At 50.2% G+C, this 18,212-nt stretch overlaps 1 protein-coding gene across 1 annotated transcript in view; it reads left to right on the top strand.

The window, feature by feature from the left end:
- LOC122544187 (poly(A)-specific ribonuclease PNLDC1-like) overlaps positions 1-17,625 on the top strand; it is a 29,052-nt gene extending 11,427 nt beyond the window's left edge. The window contains exons 9-15 of the mRNA XM_043683241.2: positions 695-759; positions 3,983-4,036; positions 7,413-7,455; positions 8,253-8,352; positions 14,575-14,750; positions 15,944-16,042; positions 17,472-17,625. Of these exons, the coding sequence (XP_043539176.2) occupies positions 695-759; positions 3,983-4,036; positions 7,413-7,455; positions 8,253-8,352; positions 14,575-14,750; positions 15,944-16,042; positions 17,472-17,532 (598 nt within the window). The 3' untranslated portion in view covers positions 17,533-17,625. The remainder of the gene's footprint in view (positions 1-694; positions 760-3,982; positions 4,037-7,412; positions 7,456-8,252; positions 8,353-14,574; positions 14,751-15,943; positions 16,043-17,471) is intronic.
- The last annotated feature ends 587 nt before the right edge of the window (positions 17,626-18,212 follow it).

Genomic DNA, 18,212 nt, shown 5'->3' with positions numbered 1-18,212 from the left:
GGCTGCAGGGGGTTACAGGGATAGGGAGGGGTGTAGGGGCTGGAGGGGGTTACAGAGATAGGGAGGGGTGTAGGGGCTGGAGGGGGTTACAGAGATAGGGAGGGGGTGTAGGGGCTGGAGGGGGTTACAGAGATAGGGAGGGGGTGTAGGGGCTGGAGGGGGTTACAGAGATAGGGAGGGGTGCAGGGGCTGGTGTGGGTACAGAGATAGGGAGGGATGTAGGGGCTGAAGGGGGTTACAGAGATAGGGAGGGGTGTAGGGGCTGCAGGGGGTTACAGGGATAGGGAGGGGTGTAGGGGCTGGAGGGGGTTACGGAGATAGGGAGGGAGGGGTGAGATCACAGAGGAAGCGAACATTTAATTGGCCGAATGTTAACATTAAGCTGATGTGAGACGGGGAGTCCCTGCGAATCTGAATGGGGTCCGGGGTGAATGTGCCTTTAAATATGGAGGAAGCATGGTCGAGGTGGTGATGACTGAGGGTGGAGGCCGGGAAACCTCTCCGCAGACTCCTGAAAACAGGAAGAATCCGGAGTGAGAGATTGAGCAGCGGTGGGGGTGATGTTCCTGCACATAGCCTGGCCTGGGCTGTGGGAGGGAGGCAGCCTGTTGGGCAGGGTTTGGAAGGATGCTGAATGGAAACACAGTCTGAATGCTGACCCGTCTGCACTGTCCTTGGCTCCATTTTCGTTTAGCCGGCTCATCGACCTGGCCCAGCATGGACCCACATTGAACCACGCTGCAGTCTGCCAGAGATACTGTGAGTAACGTCACTGCCTTTCCCCGTCCCTTCAGGGTCTGGAAACAGAGAGACAGACTGTCAGGCAGAGAGTCCGAGAGATAGGCAGACGGAGAGGCAGACAGACAGACAAAGACACAGACAGATGGATAGACAGACACAGAGAGATAGGCAGAATTAGAGAATGAGAGAGTCGGAGGGTGAAGGAAGAAGATGGATAGACAGGGAAGGAAGGAGGTAAAAACAAGGACTGTAGATGCTGGAAAACAGATTCTGGATTAGTGGTGCTGGAAAAGCACAGCAGGTCAGGCAGCATCCGAGGAGCAGGAAAATCGACGTTTCGGGCAAAAGCCCTTCATCAGGAATACAGGCAGAGTGCCTGAAGGATGGAAGGAAGGAGGGAGAGAGATGGACTGAGAAAGAGGCAGAGAGGAAGAGAGAAATGGGAAGAAGGATGGACAGGCAATGTAGGAACAGGCAAGTCAGAGGGATAAGGACAGAGGGAGATGGACGGTTGGATGGACTGAAGGAGGGAGACAGATAGCCTGAAGGATATAGGGAGATGGACAGAAAATATGAGGGAGGTGGAGAACCACGATGGAGGGAGAGGGAAAAAAGAGACACAGACAGAGTGAGCAACAAAGAGGTGAGAGGGACGTACAGATCTACATCGTGAAAACCCTACCCTTGGTTAAAGCCACATCAAAAGTTGCTACAGACAATAAGAAGGAATAGTGTCAAGACTAAGATATTTTCAGAGATAAGGAATTGCTTAACCTACAGGAAGCAGAGAGGAGAACAGATGTTTATGTTTTGAGCTGGTTAGCTATCCCTGGTAGAGTACCACTAAGACCAGTGATCGGTTCTTAATTATTTCTCAACTATATCAGTGACTGGGATGAAGGGAGCATACAATTTGGCAGCGAAATTTATCATTAGTACCGTGATCGCTTAGAGAGTATTGCAGGGCGGTATAGTGGCTGTGGTTAGCGCTGCTGTCTCAAAGTGCCAGGGGCCCAGGTTCGATTCCGGTCTCGGGCGACTGTCTGTGTGGAGTTTGCACACTCTCCCTGTGTCTGTGTGGGTTTCCTCTGGGTGCTCTAGTTTCCTCCCACAGTCCAAAGATGTGCAGGTTAGGTGAATTGGACATGGGATACGCAGGATTACAGCGATAGGGTAGGAGGATCAGGTCTGGGTGGAATGCTCTTTGTAGGGTTGGTGTGGCCTCGATGGGCCGAATGGCCATCTTCAACACTGTGTAGGGGTTCTATGATAAGTGCTTGAAAAATCTCACGAAATGTTATGGCCATTTGCAAGAGGAATGGGATAAAAACATTGGGGAAGTTTTACTGCAGCTGTAATAGGGTGTTGGTTAGACGACATCTGGGGAACTCCATAAGGTTTGGTCCCTCCCCATTTCAGAACAGATAGAATTGCTTTGGAATGAATTCAGGGAAGTCTCTTTCCACTCATTCACAGGATGAAAAGGTTATCCCACGAGGACAGGTTGAACAGCTTAGGTCTTTAGCCATTGGATGTGGGATGGAGAAGTGATTGAACTGAAAGGTGTAAGATTCTCGGGGTCTGGATAGAGTGAACACTGATGTCCCCTCTCATGGGGGATGTCTAGAACTTGGGCAAAGAGTTTAAGGAGAACGGGACTCCTTTGTCATTCATATCAACTATTTAGAGTCATAGAGATGTACAGCATGGAAACAGACCCTTCGGTCCAACCCGTCCATGCCGACCAGATATCCCAACCCAATCTAGTCCCACCTGCCAGCACCCGGCCCATATCCCTCCAAACCCTTCCTATTCATACACCCATCCAGATGCCTCCTAAATGTTGCAATTGAACCAGCCTCCACCACTTCCTCTGGCAGCTCATTCCATACCCGTACCACTCACTGTGTGAAAAGGTTGCCCTGTAGATCTCTTTTATATCTTTCCCCTCTCACCCTAAACCTATGCCCTCTAGTTCTGGACTCCCCGAGCCCAGGGAAAAAACTTGGCCTATTTATCCGATCCATGCCCTGCATAATTTTGTAAACCTCTATAAGGTCACCCCTCAGCCTCCGATGCTCCAGGGAAAACAGCCCCAGATTGTTCAGCCTCTCCCTATAGCTCAAAACCTCCAACCCTGGCAACAGCCTTGTAACTCTTTTCTGAACCCTTTCAAGTTTCACAACATCTTTCCGATAGGAAGGAGACCAAAATTACAAGCAATGTTCCAACAGTGGCCTAACCAATGTCCTGTACAGCCGCAACATGCCCTCCCAACTCCTGTACTCAATACTCTGACCAATAAAGGAAAGCATACCAAACGCCGCCTTCAATATCCTATCCACCTGTGACTCCACTTTCAAGGAGCTATGAACCTGCACTCCAAGGTCTCTTTGTTCAGCAGCACTCCCTAGGACCTTACCATTAAGTGTATAAGTCCTGCTAAAATTTGCTTTCCCAAAATGCAGCACCTCTCATTTATCTGAATTAAACTCCATCTGCCACTTCTTTGGATGAGAAAAAAGGTGCGTGGTTAGTGGGTTTTCAGATGACACCAAAATTGGTGGTATAGTGGATAGTGAAGAAGATTACCTCAGTACAACAGGATCTTGGTCTGATGGGCCAATGGGCCGAGGAGTGGTAGATGGAGTTTAGTTTAGATAAATGTAAGGTGTTGCACTTTAGTGAGGCAAGTCAAGGGCCCTGGGAAGTGTTGTTGAACAAAGACATCGAAGGGTTCAGGTACTTTTTTCCTTTGAAGTGGTGTCACATGTAGACAGGGTGATGAAGAAGGCATTTGGCATACTTGCCTTCGTTGATCAGAGTATTGGGTACAGGAGGTGGGATGTCATTTTGCGACTGTACATGACATTGGTGAGGTCACTTTTAGAATACCATTACAGCTCTGGTAGCACTGTTATAGGGAGGATAGCATTAAATTGGAAAGGGTACAGAAAAGATCTACAAAGATGTTACCGGGATTGGAAGGTTTGGGTTATAAGGAGATACTGGATAGGCTGGGGCTTCTTTCCCTGGAGGGGAGGGGGTTGAGGGGTGACCTTAAAGGTTTATAAGATCATGAGGGGCATAGACAAGGTGAACAGTCAAGTTCTTTTTCCAAGAGTATTGGTGTACAAAAAGGAGGGACTGAGTCAATCAGTGTATAAATGGGAGGTATCAGTCAGGGTGACAGACACTGTGGTAAATGAATTAACTGCCATCTCTCTGTTTTCTGTTACAGCTCAAAGTGACTATCCTCATGAAGCCGCATTTGATGCTTTTATCTGTGGGACAGGTTTGCTGATCAGATTCCTCAGCATTTGGGTTAAAATGGCATTCACATCACACAAACACACCACTCAGTCCATCGACTCCTCCTACCCCCTCTTCTCACCCATCACTGTGTTCTCTCTACATCGTGTTTTAATCCAGTGCTCCCTTCAGTGTGTTGCTGGAAAAGCGCAGCAGGTCAGGCAGCATCCAAGGAGCAGGAGAATCGACGTTTCGGGCATGAGCCCTTCTGCAGGAATGAGGAAAGTGTGTCCAGAAGGCTAAGATAAAAGGTAGGGAAGGGGGACTTGGGGCAGGGGTGTTGGAAATGCGATAGGTGGAAGGAGGTTAAGGAGAGGGTGATAGGCCGGAGTGGGGTGGGGGCGGAGAGGTCAGGAAGAAGATTGCAGGTTAGGAAGGCAGTGCTGAGTTCGAGAGTTAGGACTGAGACAAGGTGGGAGGAGGGGAAATGAGGAAACTGGAGAAATCTGAGTTCATCCTTTGTGGTTGGAGGGTTCCTAGGCGGAAGATGAGGCGTTCTTCCTCCAGCCGTCGTGTTGCTATGGTCTGGCGATGGAGGAGTCCAAGGACCTGCATGTCCTTGGTGGAGTGGGAGGGGAAGTTGAAGTGTTGAGCCATGGGGTGGTTGGGTTGGTTGGTGCAGGTGTCCCAGAGGTGTTCTCTGAAACGTTCCGCAAGTAGGCGGCCTGTCTCCCCAATATAGAGGAGGCCACATCGGGTGCAGCGGATGCAGTAAATGATGTGTGTGGAGGTGCAGGTGAATTTGTGGTGGATCCCTTGGGGCCTTGGAGGGAAGTAAGGGGGGAGGTGTGAAAAGACCACTCCCTCCGTGACTCCCTCGTCAGGTCCACACCCCCCCACCAACCCAACCTCCTCTCCTGGCACCTTCCCCTGCAACCGCAAGAAATGCAAAACTTGCGCCCACACCTCCCTCCTTACTTCCCTCCAAGGCCCCAAGGGATCCTTCCATATCCATCACAAATTCACCTGCACCTCCACACACATCATTTACTGCATCCGCTGCACCCGATGTGGCCTCCTCTATATTGGGGAGATAGGCCGCCTACTTGCGGAGCGTTTCAGAGAACACGTCTGGGACACCTGCACCAACCAACCCAACCGCCCCGTGGCTCAACACTTCAACTCCCCCTCCCACTCCACCAAGGACATGCAGGTCCTTGGACTCCTCCATCGCCAGACCATAGCAACACAACGGCTGGAGGAAGGAGCGCCTCATCTTCCGCCTCGGAACCCTCCAACCACAAGGGATGAACTCAGATTTCTCCAGTTTCCTCATTTCCCCTCCCCCCACCTTGTCTCAGTCAAATCCCTCGAACTCAGCACCACCTTCCTAACCTGCAATCTTCTTCCTGACCTCTCCACCCCCACCTCCACTCCGGCCTATCACCCACACCTTAACCTCCTTCCACCTATTGCATTTCCGACGCCCCTCCCCCAAGTCCCTCCTCCCTACCTTTTATCTTAGCCTGCTGGGCACACTTTCCTCATTCCTGAAGAAGGGCTCATGCCCGAAACGTCGATTCTCCTGCTCCTTGGATGCTGCCTGACCTGCTGCGCATTTCCAGCAACACAATTTCAGCTCTGATCTCCAGCATCTGCAGCCCTCACTTTCTCCTCCCTTCAGTGTGCCAATATTATTTATCTCCACCCCTCCCTGCTATAGCGAGTGCCCTTTCTCATCTTAAAGGGCATACTTTCTGCCTACTTCAAGAGGTCTGGTCTGTTCTCTCTTCCTCTGACCTCACCATGTCCGGGGTGTCTCGGCAAACTCTTTTTGCACTTGCATCAAAATCTTTGCCTTTAATAAAATAAATCTCTGCCCTTTTATAAATACGGAGACCCGGAACTGTGCGCACTGTTCCAGATGTGATCTTACCAAGATATACAGAACTCTGCACAGTGCTCCATGTGTGTAATATAGGAGGTATATGGAGCCAGAACCATGCTCTCCGCTCCAAGCAGCGGAGTGACTTGTTTGTCAGACTGGAGGCCTGTGATCAGCAGTGTTCCACAGGGACTGGTGCTGGGTCCACTTAGCAATGATCTGGATAAGAATACAGGAGTCATGGTTAGTAAGTTTGTGGATGACAGCACAATTGGTGGTATAATAGAGTGTGAAGAAGGTTACCTCAGAGTACAGCAGGATGTTGATCAGCTGTAGGGAGTGGCAGATACAGTCTAATTTAAATAAATGCGAGGGGTCGCATTTTGGTCAGACAAACCAGGGCAGGACTCATACACTTCATGGTAGAGCCCTGGGGAGTATTATCGAACCGAGAGAGTGAGGGCTTTGGGTACGTAGCTCCTTGAGAATGTGTCAGGGGTAGGCAGTGGTAGGGAAGGCATTCGGCACACTTGCCTTCATCGGTCAGAGCATTGAGTACAGAGACAGGACACTGGTGAGGCCACTTTTGGAAGAATGCATACAGGTCCTGGTCACCCTGCTTTAGGAAGGATATTATGAAATCAGAAAGGGTGCAGAAAACATTTACAAGGAAGTTACTGACCCTGGAGGCTTTGAGTCATAAGGAGAGTCTGGATAGGCTGGAGCATGTGAGGCTGAGGGGTGACCTTAGTAGAGGTTAACAAAAATATGAGAGGTGTAAATAAGGCGAATAGCCAGGGTCCTTTCCCCAGAGTTGGATGGGGAAGGATTTAAAAAGCACTGGGGAGGCAACTGTTTCACGGTGAGGGGTGGTGCGTGTATGGAATGAGCTGGCAGAGGAAGTGGTGGAGGCTGGTACAATTACTACATTTAAAAGGCATCTGGATGGGTATGTTGGCAGGAAAGGTTTAGATGGATATGGGCCACATGCAGGCAAATGGGACTAGTTCAGTTTAGGAAACCTGGTCGGCTTGGATGAGGGCCGAAGGGTCTATTTCCGTGCTGCATGGTTCTTAAATATTTATATGACCACGTAAAATGCCTGAGCACGCAAGGCTGTGAGGTTAGAATAAATAGGAGCTTGATGACTGGCTTGGATGTGGCAGACCGAAAGGCCGGTCTTTGTGCTGTAAAAACTCTACGGTCAGCTTGTTTCCTCTTTTGAGAGAGAGAGAGAGAGAGGGGGAGAGAGGGAGCATGGGACAAGGGGCAGGGAAGGCTTCATTCACAAGTGAGGTTTTCAGTCCGCTGTTGAGTCTCGAGAGATGGAGGGCAGTGCGATAGCGAGCCTGCTCCGCTGCACACTGGGTTTTCAGTCTGCACTCCTTCCCGGTCTCTCACAACAGGAACCAGGGCTCCCTGCTCCCAGAGTTGTGGGGAGAGGCGGCAGGGCGGGGGGAGCGTTGTCAGCAGACGTGATGGGTTGGTGGGGAGACGGAAGGCGAAGATTAACATGTCTCCATCCTCTTTACAGTCTTGCTGCAGTTGGCCCAGCTGCTGCTGACCCATCAGAGCGGGTAGGTCCGGCCATCACAAGCGAACAGTCAGAGACACTTGTCCCGTCCCTCTCATGTGCATCAAGGACACTTGCTCACACTCTCGCTGTCTCACTCCCGCACTCATGCTCTCTCTCTCTCTCTCTGTGTCTCTCTCCTGCAATTCTTACACACTTACGAGACTCGCTTCCCAGTTTCAGTGAGATCACCTCTAATCCTTCTGAACTCCATTGGCTGCAGACCTAGAGTCCCCAACCACACCTCTAATGACAAGTCCTTCAACCTTGGGGGTCATTCTTGTTAACCTCCTATGAACCTCTTCCAACACCAGCATGTCCTTCCTCAGATACAGGGTGGAAAATAGTCTACTCTCTGTCCTTCCTGCCAGAGCGCATACCCTCACACTTTCCCACACTGGTCCATTGGACACTGTGTGCCAGCCGACGCAGTCATTCTGCTCCCACAATACTCAATCCCTGTCAACCTCCCTGCAAACAGGTGACCCTCGCGGAGACGGGAGGGGGGGCAGCACCATAAGCATGGTGATGGGACTTTATCCGTTGGGGGGGGGGGGGGGCGGGGCGGCATTGACGGCACAGTCAGATCCTGCGAGCTGCCTGCCATCCCGATGTGATGTTATTAACTAATGCCTCAACAGATATAAATCCCCCATCTCTTCCTCTCCCCATTTCTCTCCCCCCCTCGCCCTTGCTCTCTCTCCCCCTCCCCCTCTCCCTCGTGCGCTCTCTCTCTCTGTCTGTCTCTCTCTGTCTCTCTGTCTCTCTTCCTCTCCCCCACCCCCCCCCCCCCTCCTCCAGCCTCTTTGATCCCCGAACCCCACGGATTGGGGAGTATCTGGATCTACTCAAGCCGTACGAGAACAATGTCAATATGATCAGAGCACGTGTCTCCTTCACGGTGAGTCCAGGAGCGCGCGGGAACGGGATGTGGGTGCAATCCGAAACACACGGAGCTCTCTGGCTACACCCTACCGCCCTCTCTCCTTCTCCAAAACACTGGAACACCAATTCTTACAGAAGCATCAAGCAAACATCCTATCCAGATGCATCGCAGTTTGGAATGGCAATCGCTCTGTCTAAGACTGCTAGAAATCTCAGAGAGCTGTAAACACAGCCCAGCCCATCACGCTAACCAGCCTTCCTTCCACTGACTCCATCCACACTTACCGCTGTCTCGGGAAAGCAGCCAAAATAATCAAGGACCCCTCCCAACCCGGGTTACTCCCTTCCTCCCTCTTCCATCCGGCAGAAGATATAAAAGTTCGAAAACAAGTACCAACAGATTCATGAACAGCTTCTTCCCCGCTGGTATCAGACTAATGAACGGACCTTGAACAAAGTTAAAAGTCGCACAACACCCAGGTTATAGTCCAACAGGTTTATTTGGAAGCACTCGTTATGGGAGCATTGCTCCTCCTTCAGGGAGCTGTGGGGCACTTTGATGTCTCGAGATGTGCAATTTCCTTTGAAATCCTCTCCACTTTGAGAACACGGTTAGTGGTAGCCATGAGGTGAAGGAGCCGGTGTTGGACTGGGGTGGACAAAGTTAATCACACAGCACCAGGTTATAATCCAACAGGTTTATTTGGAAGCACTAGCTCCCCAGCTTCCTGATGGAGGAGCAGCGCTCTGAAAGCTAGTGCTTCCAAATAAAGCTGTTGGACTATAACCTGGTGTTGTGAGATTTTTAACATTATCCCACCCTAGTCCAACACTGGCTCCTCCACATCACAGTTAAATAAATACTTTGGATCTGCTCTCACTAAGCAGGACATAAGTAACCTTCCGGAAATGCTAGGGGCCAGAGAGTAGAGCATGAGGAAGAAGATGAAGGAAATCCTTATTAGTCAGGAAATGATATTGGGGAGATTGGGATTAAAATTGGACATGACCTCTGTGTCTCAGAGTACTTAAGGAAGTGACCTTAGAAACAGTGGATGTATTGGTGATCATTTCCCAGCATTCTATAGACCTTGGAAGAGTCCCAAAGGACTGGAGGGGAACTAATGTAACTCCATTTTTACAAAAAGGAGGGAAAGAGAAAACAGGGAATTATAGGCCAGGCAGCCTGCTATTGGTGGCGTGGAAATTGCTGGAGTCAATTGTTAAGGATGTAATAACTGAGCATTTGTAAAGCAGTGACAGAATCGGGCCTAGTCAGCATGGATTCACTAAAAGGATATTGTGCTTGACAAATCTTTTGGCGTGTTTTGAGCATGTGACCAGTAGAGTAGACAAGAATAAATCAGTGAATGTTGTATATCTGGACTTCCAAAAGGCTTTTGACGATGTTCCGCACAAGAGATTAGTCAGGAAAATTAAAGCTCAATGTATTGACATGGATAGAGAGCTGGTTGGCAGACAGGAAGAAGAGATTTGAAATAAACTGGTCCTTTTCAGAATGGCAGGCAGTGAGGAGTGGGATACCGCACGGTTCAGTGCTGTGACCCCAGCTGTTCATAATATACATTAACAAGTTGGATGAAGGAATTGAATGCCGTATCGCCAAATTTGCAGATGACACTAAGCTGGGTGGCAGTGTGTGCTGTGAGGAGGATGCAGCGTGACTTGGACAGGCTGGCTGAGTGGGCAACTACTTGGAAAATGCAGTATAATGTGGATACATGTGAGGTTATTCAGTTAGGTGGCAAAAGCAGGAAGGCAGATTGTTATCTGAATGGTGGCAGTTTAGGAAAAGGTGAGGTGCAGCGGGGCCTGGGGGGTCATGGTGGAACAGTCGCTGAAGGTTGGCATGCAGGCACAGCAGGGAAAGCTAATGCTGGCCTTCGTAGCGAGAGGATTTGAGTATCAGAGTTAGGAGGTCTTGCTGCAGTTATCCAGGGCCTTGGTGAGGCCACACCTTGTGTGCAGTTTTGGTCTCCTAGTCTGAGGAAGGCCATTCTTGCTCCTGAAGGAGTCCAGCGAAGGTTCACCAGACTGATCCCTGGAATGGCAGGACTGACATCTGCAGAAAGCCTGGATCCTCTGGGCTTGTACTTGCTGAGGGGTCAGGGGGATAATCTCATAGAAACGTATAAAAGCCTGAAGTCAATTCAGGACAACAATGAGGAAGAATGTCTTCACTCAGAGAGCTCTGAACCTGTGGAATTCTCTCCCACAGGAAGCTATTGGGGCTGGTTCATTAGATATATTCAAGAGGGAGCTGGATATTGCCCTTGTAGCTAAAGGGACCAAGTATGGAAACAGGGCCTTCGGCCCAACAAGTCCACACCGACCGTCGGAAGAGTAACCCACCCAGACCTAGTCCCTTACCCTATACTGACCCCTGACGAATGCGCCTAACACTATGGCCAATCCACCCTAACCTGCACATCTTTCGATTGTGGGAGGAAACCCACACAGACACTAGGGGAGAATGTGCAAACTCCACACGGACAATTGCCTGAGGTGGGAATTGAACCCGGATCCTTGGCGCTGTGAGGCAACAGTGCTAACCACTGAGCCACCGTGCCGCGCCAAATGGGTGTGGGAAGAAAGTGGGAATTGGATACTGAGATTGCATGGTCAGACATGATCCTATTGAATGGTGGGGCAGGTTCGAAGGGCCGAATGGCCTACTCCTGCACCGATTTTCTGTGTTTTTATTAGAGTTGGTCTTTCTCTGCAGCCTCCCTGTAGCTGTCACACTGCTTTGTATTCTGTTACCCAAGGGGTGATTTGTTGGGATGACACAGAAAACAACACTTTTCACTGGATCTCGATACATGAGACAGGAATAAGTCCAATCAGCAGTTGGGCAGCATGCCACAGGAAGGGCAGACTGACCTCAGAAAGATGTGGGGTCATGCAGATTCAGCAGACATGAACCTGGGAGCTAAAAGGGTTAAATGAATGAACAGGGACCTCTTACACAGACTGCACCTCAGGTTCCGAGTTCATTTGGATGAGCAAGGGATTCATAGAATCCCCACAGAGCAGAAAGGGGACTTTTGGCCCACTGATCTCTGGCCATTACCCACCCCCACAAATGAAGAGCATCCCACCCAGACCCACTCCCCTCAACCTATCCCTGTAAGCCCGCGTTGATCTTGACAAATCCATTCAAAGGGCACCATGAGGACAGACAGTCAATCAGGAGAGGAACGGTTCCCTCTGGTGTGTGTCCCAGAACAAGGCAACACAACCTTCAAATTAAAGCTGTCCTATCCTGGGTCAGTATGTCAGAAACTGAGCTCTCTCCACGGCAGCCTCACTCCAACATGACACACCTACTCTGCCACCATGACCAACCAAGACGCCAGAGGTTGGGTCCACCTTCATTCAGGGAATGACAAAACTGCAAAGTGATTTTTCACATTACATTCATTAACAGTGTAGAGGGAGTTTGTATCTGTAACCTCATGCTGTCCCCGTCTTGGGAGTGTTTGATGGGGGACAGTGTAGAGGGAGCTTTACTCTATATATAACCCATGCTGTCCCTGTCCTGGAGTGTTTGATGGGGGATCAGTGTAGAGGAGGCTTTACTCTGTACCTAACCCTGTGCTGTCCCGTCCTGGAGTATTTGATGGGCGAACACAGCAGAGGGAGCTTTACTCTGAATCTAACCCCGTGCTGGCCCTGTCCTGGGAGTGTTTGAAGGAGGGATTGTGTAGAGGGAGTTTGTATCTGTGTCTAACCCTGTGTTATTCCTGTAGTGGGAATGTTGATGGGGAACAGTGTAGAGGGAGCTTTACTCTATCTAATCACGTGCTGTCCCTGTCCTGGGAGTGTTTGATGTGGGGACAGTGTAGAGAGAGCTTTACTCTGTATCTAATCACGTGCTGTCCCTGTCCTAGTAATGTTTGATGGGGGACAGTGTAGAGGGAGCTTTACTCTGCATCTAACCCTGTGCTGTCCCTTTCCTGGGAGTGTTTGATGGGGACTGTGGTGAGGCAGCTTTACTTGCAGCTCAAAAGAGTAGAGAAAGCTTTACTTTCAGTTGAAAGAAGCAGAGGGAAGTTTACAGTTTGACAGTAGGGAAAACGTTACCTTCACTTCAATAGAGTAGAGGGAGCTTTACTCTAACTCCATGCTGTTTTTGACCTGAGAGTGTTTGATGGAGACCGTGTCATCAGGCTTTAATTCTGTTTTTGTCTAGAGGATGCTTTACTGTTTACTGAATCTACTCTGTAGCCACTCAAGTAGATAGGGGGGGGGGGTAAGGAAGGTGTGTTGAATGCTTGCCTTTATTGGTCAGGAAATTGAGTACAAGGGTCAGAATGTCATGTTGCAGTTTTGTAAGACTTTGGTTAGGCCACACTTAGAGTATTGCGTTCAATTCTGGTCGCTACACTTAGAGAAAGGATGTGGAGGCCTTGGAGAGGGTGCAGAAGAGATTTACCAGGATGCTGCCTGGGTTAGAGAGGAGGAGCTACAAGGAGAGGCTGGAAAAAAACAGAGTTAAAAATCACACAACACCAGGTTATAGTCCAACAGGTTTATTTGGAAGCACTAGCTTTCGGAGAGCTGCTCCTTCACCAGGTGGTTGTGGAGAATAAGATCATAGGACACAGAATTTATAGCAAAAGTTTACAGTGTGATGTAACTGAAATTATATATTGAAAAAGACCTGGATTATTTGTTAAGTATCTCATCTGTTAGAATGACCATAATAGTTTCACTACTTTCATATGTAAATCACAAACTTTTTTTTATAAAAGTTACATTCTCAGGTTAACTGTAACAATTGGTGTTCGTTTGTCTGTGCCATAATGTTTAGATTGATTCTAATCTAAAAAATGAGTTAACAGAGTCTTACATGGATTCATGCAGTTTTTGAGCAAAGTACAACGTAACTCTGCAAGTAAAAATTCACCCCACAAACATCTGTGTATGTGTGCATGTGGGTTTGTGTGAGTGTATATGTGTGTGTGTGTGAGTATAAAGGGGTCCACGTATGTGAGTGTGGGAGTGTCTGTGTGCGTGTCTGTCTATAGGATTGTATGTGTGTGTGTGTGTGTGTGTGTGTGTGTAATGTCTGTGTGTGTGTATCTAGTGCAATGGTGGTCACCTGTACTGTGACATAAACCCAAGGTCCTGGTTGAGGCCCTCCCTATGGGTACTGAACTTAGCGATCAGCCTCTGCTCAGCCACTTCTCGCTGCTGCCTGTCCCGAAGTCCGCCTTGGAGGATGGTCACCCGAAGGTCCGAGGTCAAATGTTCTGGATCACTGAAGTGTTCTCTAACTGGGGGCTAACACCTTCAACATATTTTCTGAGCTGACACCAATTGTTAAAGTTAACCTGAGAATGTAACTTTTAAAAAATAAATCGTGATTTACATATGAAAGAAGCGAAACGATCATGGTCATTCTAACAGATGAGAGACTTGACAAACAATCAAAGTATTTTTCAATGTATAATTTCAGTTACATCACACTGTAAACTTTTGCTATAAATTCTGTGTCTGACAATTGTGTCCTCCACAACCACCTGATGTAGGAGCAACACTCCGAAAGCTAGTGCTTCCAATTAAACCTGTTGGACTATAACCTGGTGTTGTGTGATTTTTAACTTTGAACACCCCAGTCCAACGCCAGCATCTCCAAATCAGGAAAAAACCCAGGTTGTTTTCTCTGGAGTGACGGAGGCTGAGGGGCGATTTGAAAAAAGTCTATGAAATTCTGAGATGCACAGATAGGGTTGATGGTCAGAATGCTTTTCCCAAAGTAAAATGTCTAAATTTAGGGGGCATGCGTTCAATGTGAGGGAGGGAAAGTTCAAAGGAGATGTGAGGGGCAGGATGTTTACACAGAGAGTGGTAGGAGTGTGGAACCCACTGCCAAGAGTGGTGGTGGAGGCAGATACGACAGGAGCGTTTCTAAGAAACTTTTAGATAAGCTCAGTCTGCAGGAACGGTGGGATATGGAACAAGGGCAGGCAGCAGGGATTAGTTTAATTTGGCGTCCTGTTCAACACAGCATTGTGGGCCGAAGGGCCCGTTCCTGTGCTGTATTGTTCTGTGTCCCATCTCCTAACACAATGTTGTCTCTGTCCTGAGTGTGTTTGATGAATCACTGTACAGGCAGCTAAGTGTAGTGGGAGCTTTCCACCGTCTCTAACACAGTGTTATCCTGGGTGTGCTGATTGTTGACACTGGCTGTAAATGCTGTATTTTCCAGTCCCTCTCGGGGCCTGACCCACAGGCTGAGCGACCTCCTATCCTGTTGGTGAAGGTACGTCGAGGCTGGAGTTCGACTCCTGCGGAGATCGCGAAGGAGTTTGCCACATTTTGCTCACTGGACGTCAGGAAAGAGAGTTCAAGGCAATACCTGCTCGCCACAAATGAATGGAAGGGGTGAGTGGTCAAAAATCAGGAGGGGTCAGCTGGGGAAAATATAGCCAGTGTCGTCCCCCTTTAAACTGGACACCTGACAGGGAGAGACTCCCTCTTTAAACACCATCCCTGACACAGCAGGAGAGATTCTTGTTTAAACAGAGCCTTTGACAGATAGAGAGATGGACTCACTCTTTACCAGGGTCCCTCACATAGGGAGACATTCCTTTTTAAACAGGGCCCGTGTCAAGAGAGAGAGACGTCCCTCTTTAAACATTGTCCTGGCAGAGAGAGAGAGTTGGACTCCCTCTTTACTAAGGTCCGTCACAGAGCGAGATTCCTTCATTAAACAGGGCCCCTGACAGAGGGAGAGAAAACCCCTCTTTTAACAGGGCTCTTGACAGAGAGAGAGAGACACTCCCTCTTTTAACAGGGTCCCTGACAGAGAGAGAGAGACTCCCTCTTTAAACACTGTCCTGGCAGAGAGAGAGTCTCCCCCCTTAAACAGTGTCCCTGAGAGAGAGAGGGAGACTCCATCTTTTAACAGGGCCCTTGACAATGAGAGAGAGAGACTCCCTCTTTAAACACTGTCCTCACAGAGAGAGAAAAACTCCCTCTTTTAACAGAGCCCTTGACAGAGAGTGTACCTCTTTAAACACTGTCCGTCTCCCTCCTTAAACAATGTCTCTGATAGAAAGAGTGAGTGTCCTCTTTAAACAGTGTCCCTGAGAGAGAGAGGCAGACTCCCTCTTTTAACAGGGCCCTTGAGAGAGAGAGATTCCTTCTTTAAACACTGTACTGGCAGAGGGAGAGTCTCCCTCCTTAAACAGTGTCCCTGATAGAGAGGAGAGAGTCCCTTTTTAAATAGGGTCCCTGAGAGACAGAGAGAGAGACTTCCTCTTTTAATAGGGCTCTTGACAGAGAGAGGAGAAAGTCCCTTGTTAAACGCTGTCCCTGACAGAATGAAACAGAGTTGAAAAGTGTGGTGCTGGAAAAGCACAGCAGGTGAGGCAGCATCTGAGGAGCAGGAGAGTCATTGTTTCGGGCATAAGCCCTTCATCAGGGATGTCCTTTTTCAAGGAGAGAATCTCTCTGTAAACAGAGACTTCTGTCAGTGTGTCCAGTGACACACTCATATCCTGTCAGTGAGTGAATAAAGAACACGCGGTGAATGTTAAATTCCCAACGTCTGACCCCATGACCTTCTGTTTCAGGGCCAGGAAGATCTTGCGAACCTACCGATCCCATCCTGTTTTCCAAGTGGAACCTTATCGCTATTGGTCCCACTCGGGGACTGTGACCAGCACTTTCAGGCAGGTATTGTGAATGGAAGTAGGGGATTCAAGCTCTTCCTGAGACAAGACCATCCCCTCATGATGCTGGAGTTGGCAATGCCCCACGAACATCCTGACTAATTTGGGGAGAAGAGGCTGATTGGAACTTGGCAAGTTGGGTTGTAGTAACAGCAGCTGGAAATGTGTTGCTGGAAAAGCGCAGCTGGTCAGGCAGCATCCAGGGAACAGGAGAATCGACGTTTCGGGCATAAGCCATTCTTCAGGCTTATGCCCGAAACGTCGACTCTCCTGTTCCCTGGATGCTGCCTGACTTCCTGCGCTTTTCCAGCAACACATTTCCAGCTCTGATCTCCAGCATCTGCAGACCTCACTTTCTCCTTGTAGTAACAGCAGTGGCCACCGCCCTCCCAGTGGCGCAGGGTTGCTGCTTTCTGATTCGCCACCTCCTCCAGGGGAATCCAGCCCCCTTCCCCACAGAGTACTGACCCTCCAAAAGTACAGCTCTCTCAATACGACCCTCTGACAGTGCGGCGCTCCCTCAGCACTGACGGTCTGACAGCATGGCGCTCCCTCAGCACTGACCCTCCGGCAGTGCGGCGCTCCCTCAGCACTGACCCTCCGGCAGTGCGGCGCTCCCTCAGCACTGACCCTCCGGCAGTGCGGCGCTCCCTCAGCACTGACCCTCCGACAGTGCCCACTCCCTCAGCACTGACCCTCCGACAGTGCCCACTCCCTCAGCACTGACCCTCCGACAGTGCCCACTCCCTCAGCACTGACCCTCCGACAGTGCCCACTCCCTCAGCACTGACCCTCCGACAGTGCCCACTCCCTCAGCACTGACCCTCCGACAGTGCCCACTCCCTCAGCACTGACCCTCTGACAGTGCGGCGCTCCCTCAGCACTGACCCTCCGACAGTGCAGCACTCCCTCAGCACTGACGGTCTGACAGCATGGCGCTCCCTCAGCACTGACCCTCCGACAGTGCCCCGCTCCCTCTGCACTGACCCTCCGACAGTGCCCCGCTCCCTCTGCACTGACCCTCCGACAGTGCCCCGCTCCCTCTGCACTGACCCTCCGACAGAGCGGCCCTCCCTCAGCACTGACCCTCCGACAGTGCGGCGCTCCCTCAGCACTGACCCTCCGACAGTGCGGCGCTCCCTCAGCACTGACCCTCCGACAGTGCGGCGCTCCCTCAGCACTGACCCTCCGACAGTGCGGCGCTCCCTCAGCACTGACCCTCCGACAGTGCGGCGCTCCCTCAGCACTGACCCTCCGACAGTGCGGCGCTCCCTCAGCACTGACCCTCCGACAGTGCGGCGCTCCCTCAGCACTGACCCTCCGACAGTGCCCACTCCCTCAGCACTGACCCTCCGACAGTGCGGCGCTCCCTCAGCACTGACCTCACATTGAACATCTGTCTATTTAATGTCTTCTGCTCCTCCCACAGGCTGTGTTGCTCGCTGGCTCTTGCCACAATGCTGGTGTTCTTCCTGGGCCGACCTGCTTAGGTTTGACTTCTGGTTTGTTCGAATTCTCTTGAGGAAGACAGGAAGGTGACGGAAATGTATTGTGCTCTCACGCCAATAAAAGTGACCCTTTCCTCTTTTTCTGTTGAGTCCCTGTTTTGCTCTGTTCATCTGCAGCATCTTCCAAACTTATCATATCCAAAATCTCAAGTGTCAGGGACTTTCAAAAGAGCTAGCACAGGCTCAGTGGGCTGAACAAGCTCACTTTCTGCACTCCCTGTTTCTTATATAATGCAGCCCAGAAAGAAAGCATTCATGTTGGTGTTCTGCCTCTGGGTCCGAGTTGAGAGGGTTTGCATGGGTGGAGGGTTTTTATTCTTTCCCCTGTCTGTGTGGCATGCCGTTTGTAAGGTTTGAGTGGAATTGATGGGCCAAATGGTTTGCTTCCACAAGGTGGGGATTCTGTGATTTAATGAACCTTTAAAAGAGACGCCAGTCAGGGTGCAGATATCTCCGAGAGAGAGGGGGAGTGGGCACTGAGAGACACCAGTCAGGGTGCAGATATCTCCCAGAGAGAGGGGGAGGGGGAGGAGGAACTGAGACACCAGTCAGTGTGCAGATATCTCCCAGAGAGAGGGGGAGGGGGCACTGAGAGACACCAGTCAGGGTGCAGATATCTCCCAGAGAGAGGGGGAGAGGGCACTGAGAGACACCAGTCAGGG

This window comes from Chiloscyllium plagiosum, unplaced genomic scaffold (genome assembly GCF_037043375.1).
Source record: "Chiloscyllium plagiosum isolate Xiang-an unplaced genomic scaffold, Cpla_swu_hap1 HiC_scaffold_38, whole genome shotgun sequence".
NCBI lineage: Eukaryota > Metazoa > Chordata > Chondrichthyes > Orectolobiformes > Hemiscylliidae > Chiloscyllium > Chiloscyllium plagiosum.
The sequence above is the reverse complement of the archived record's forward strand: the minus strand, read 5'-3'. Positions and strand labels throughout refer to the sequence as shown.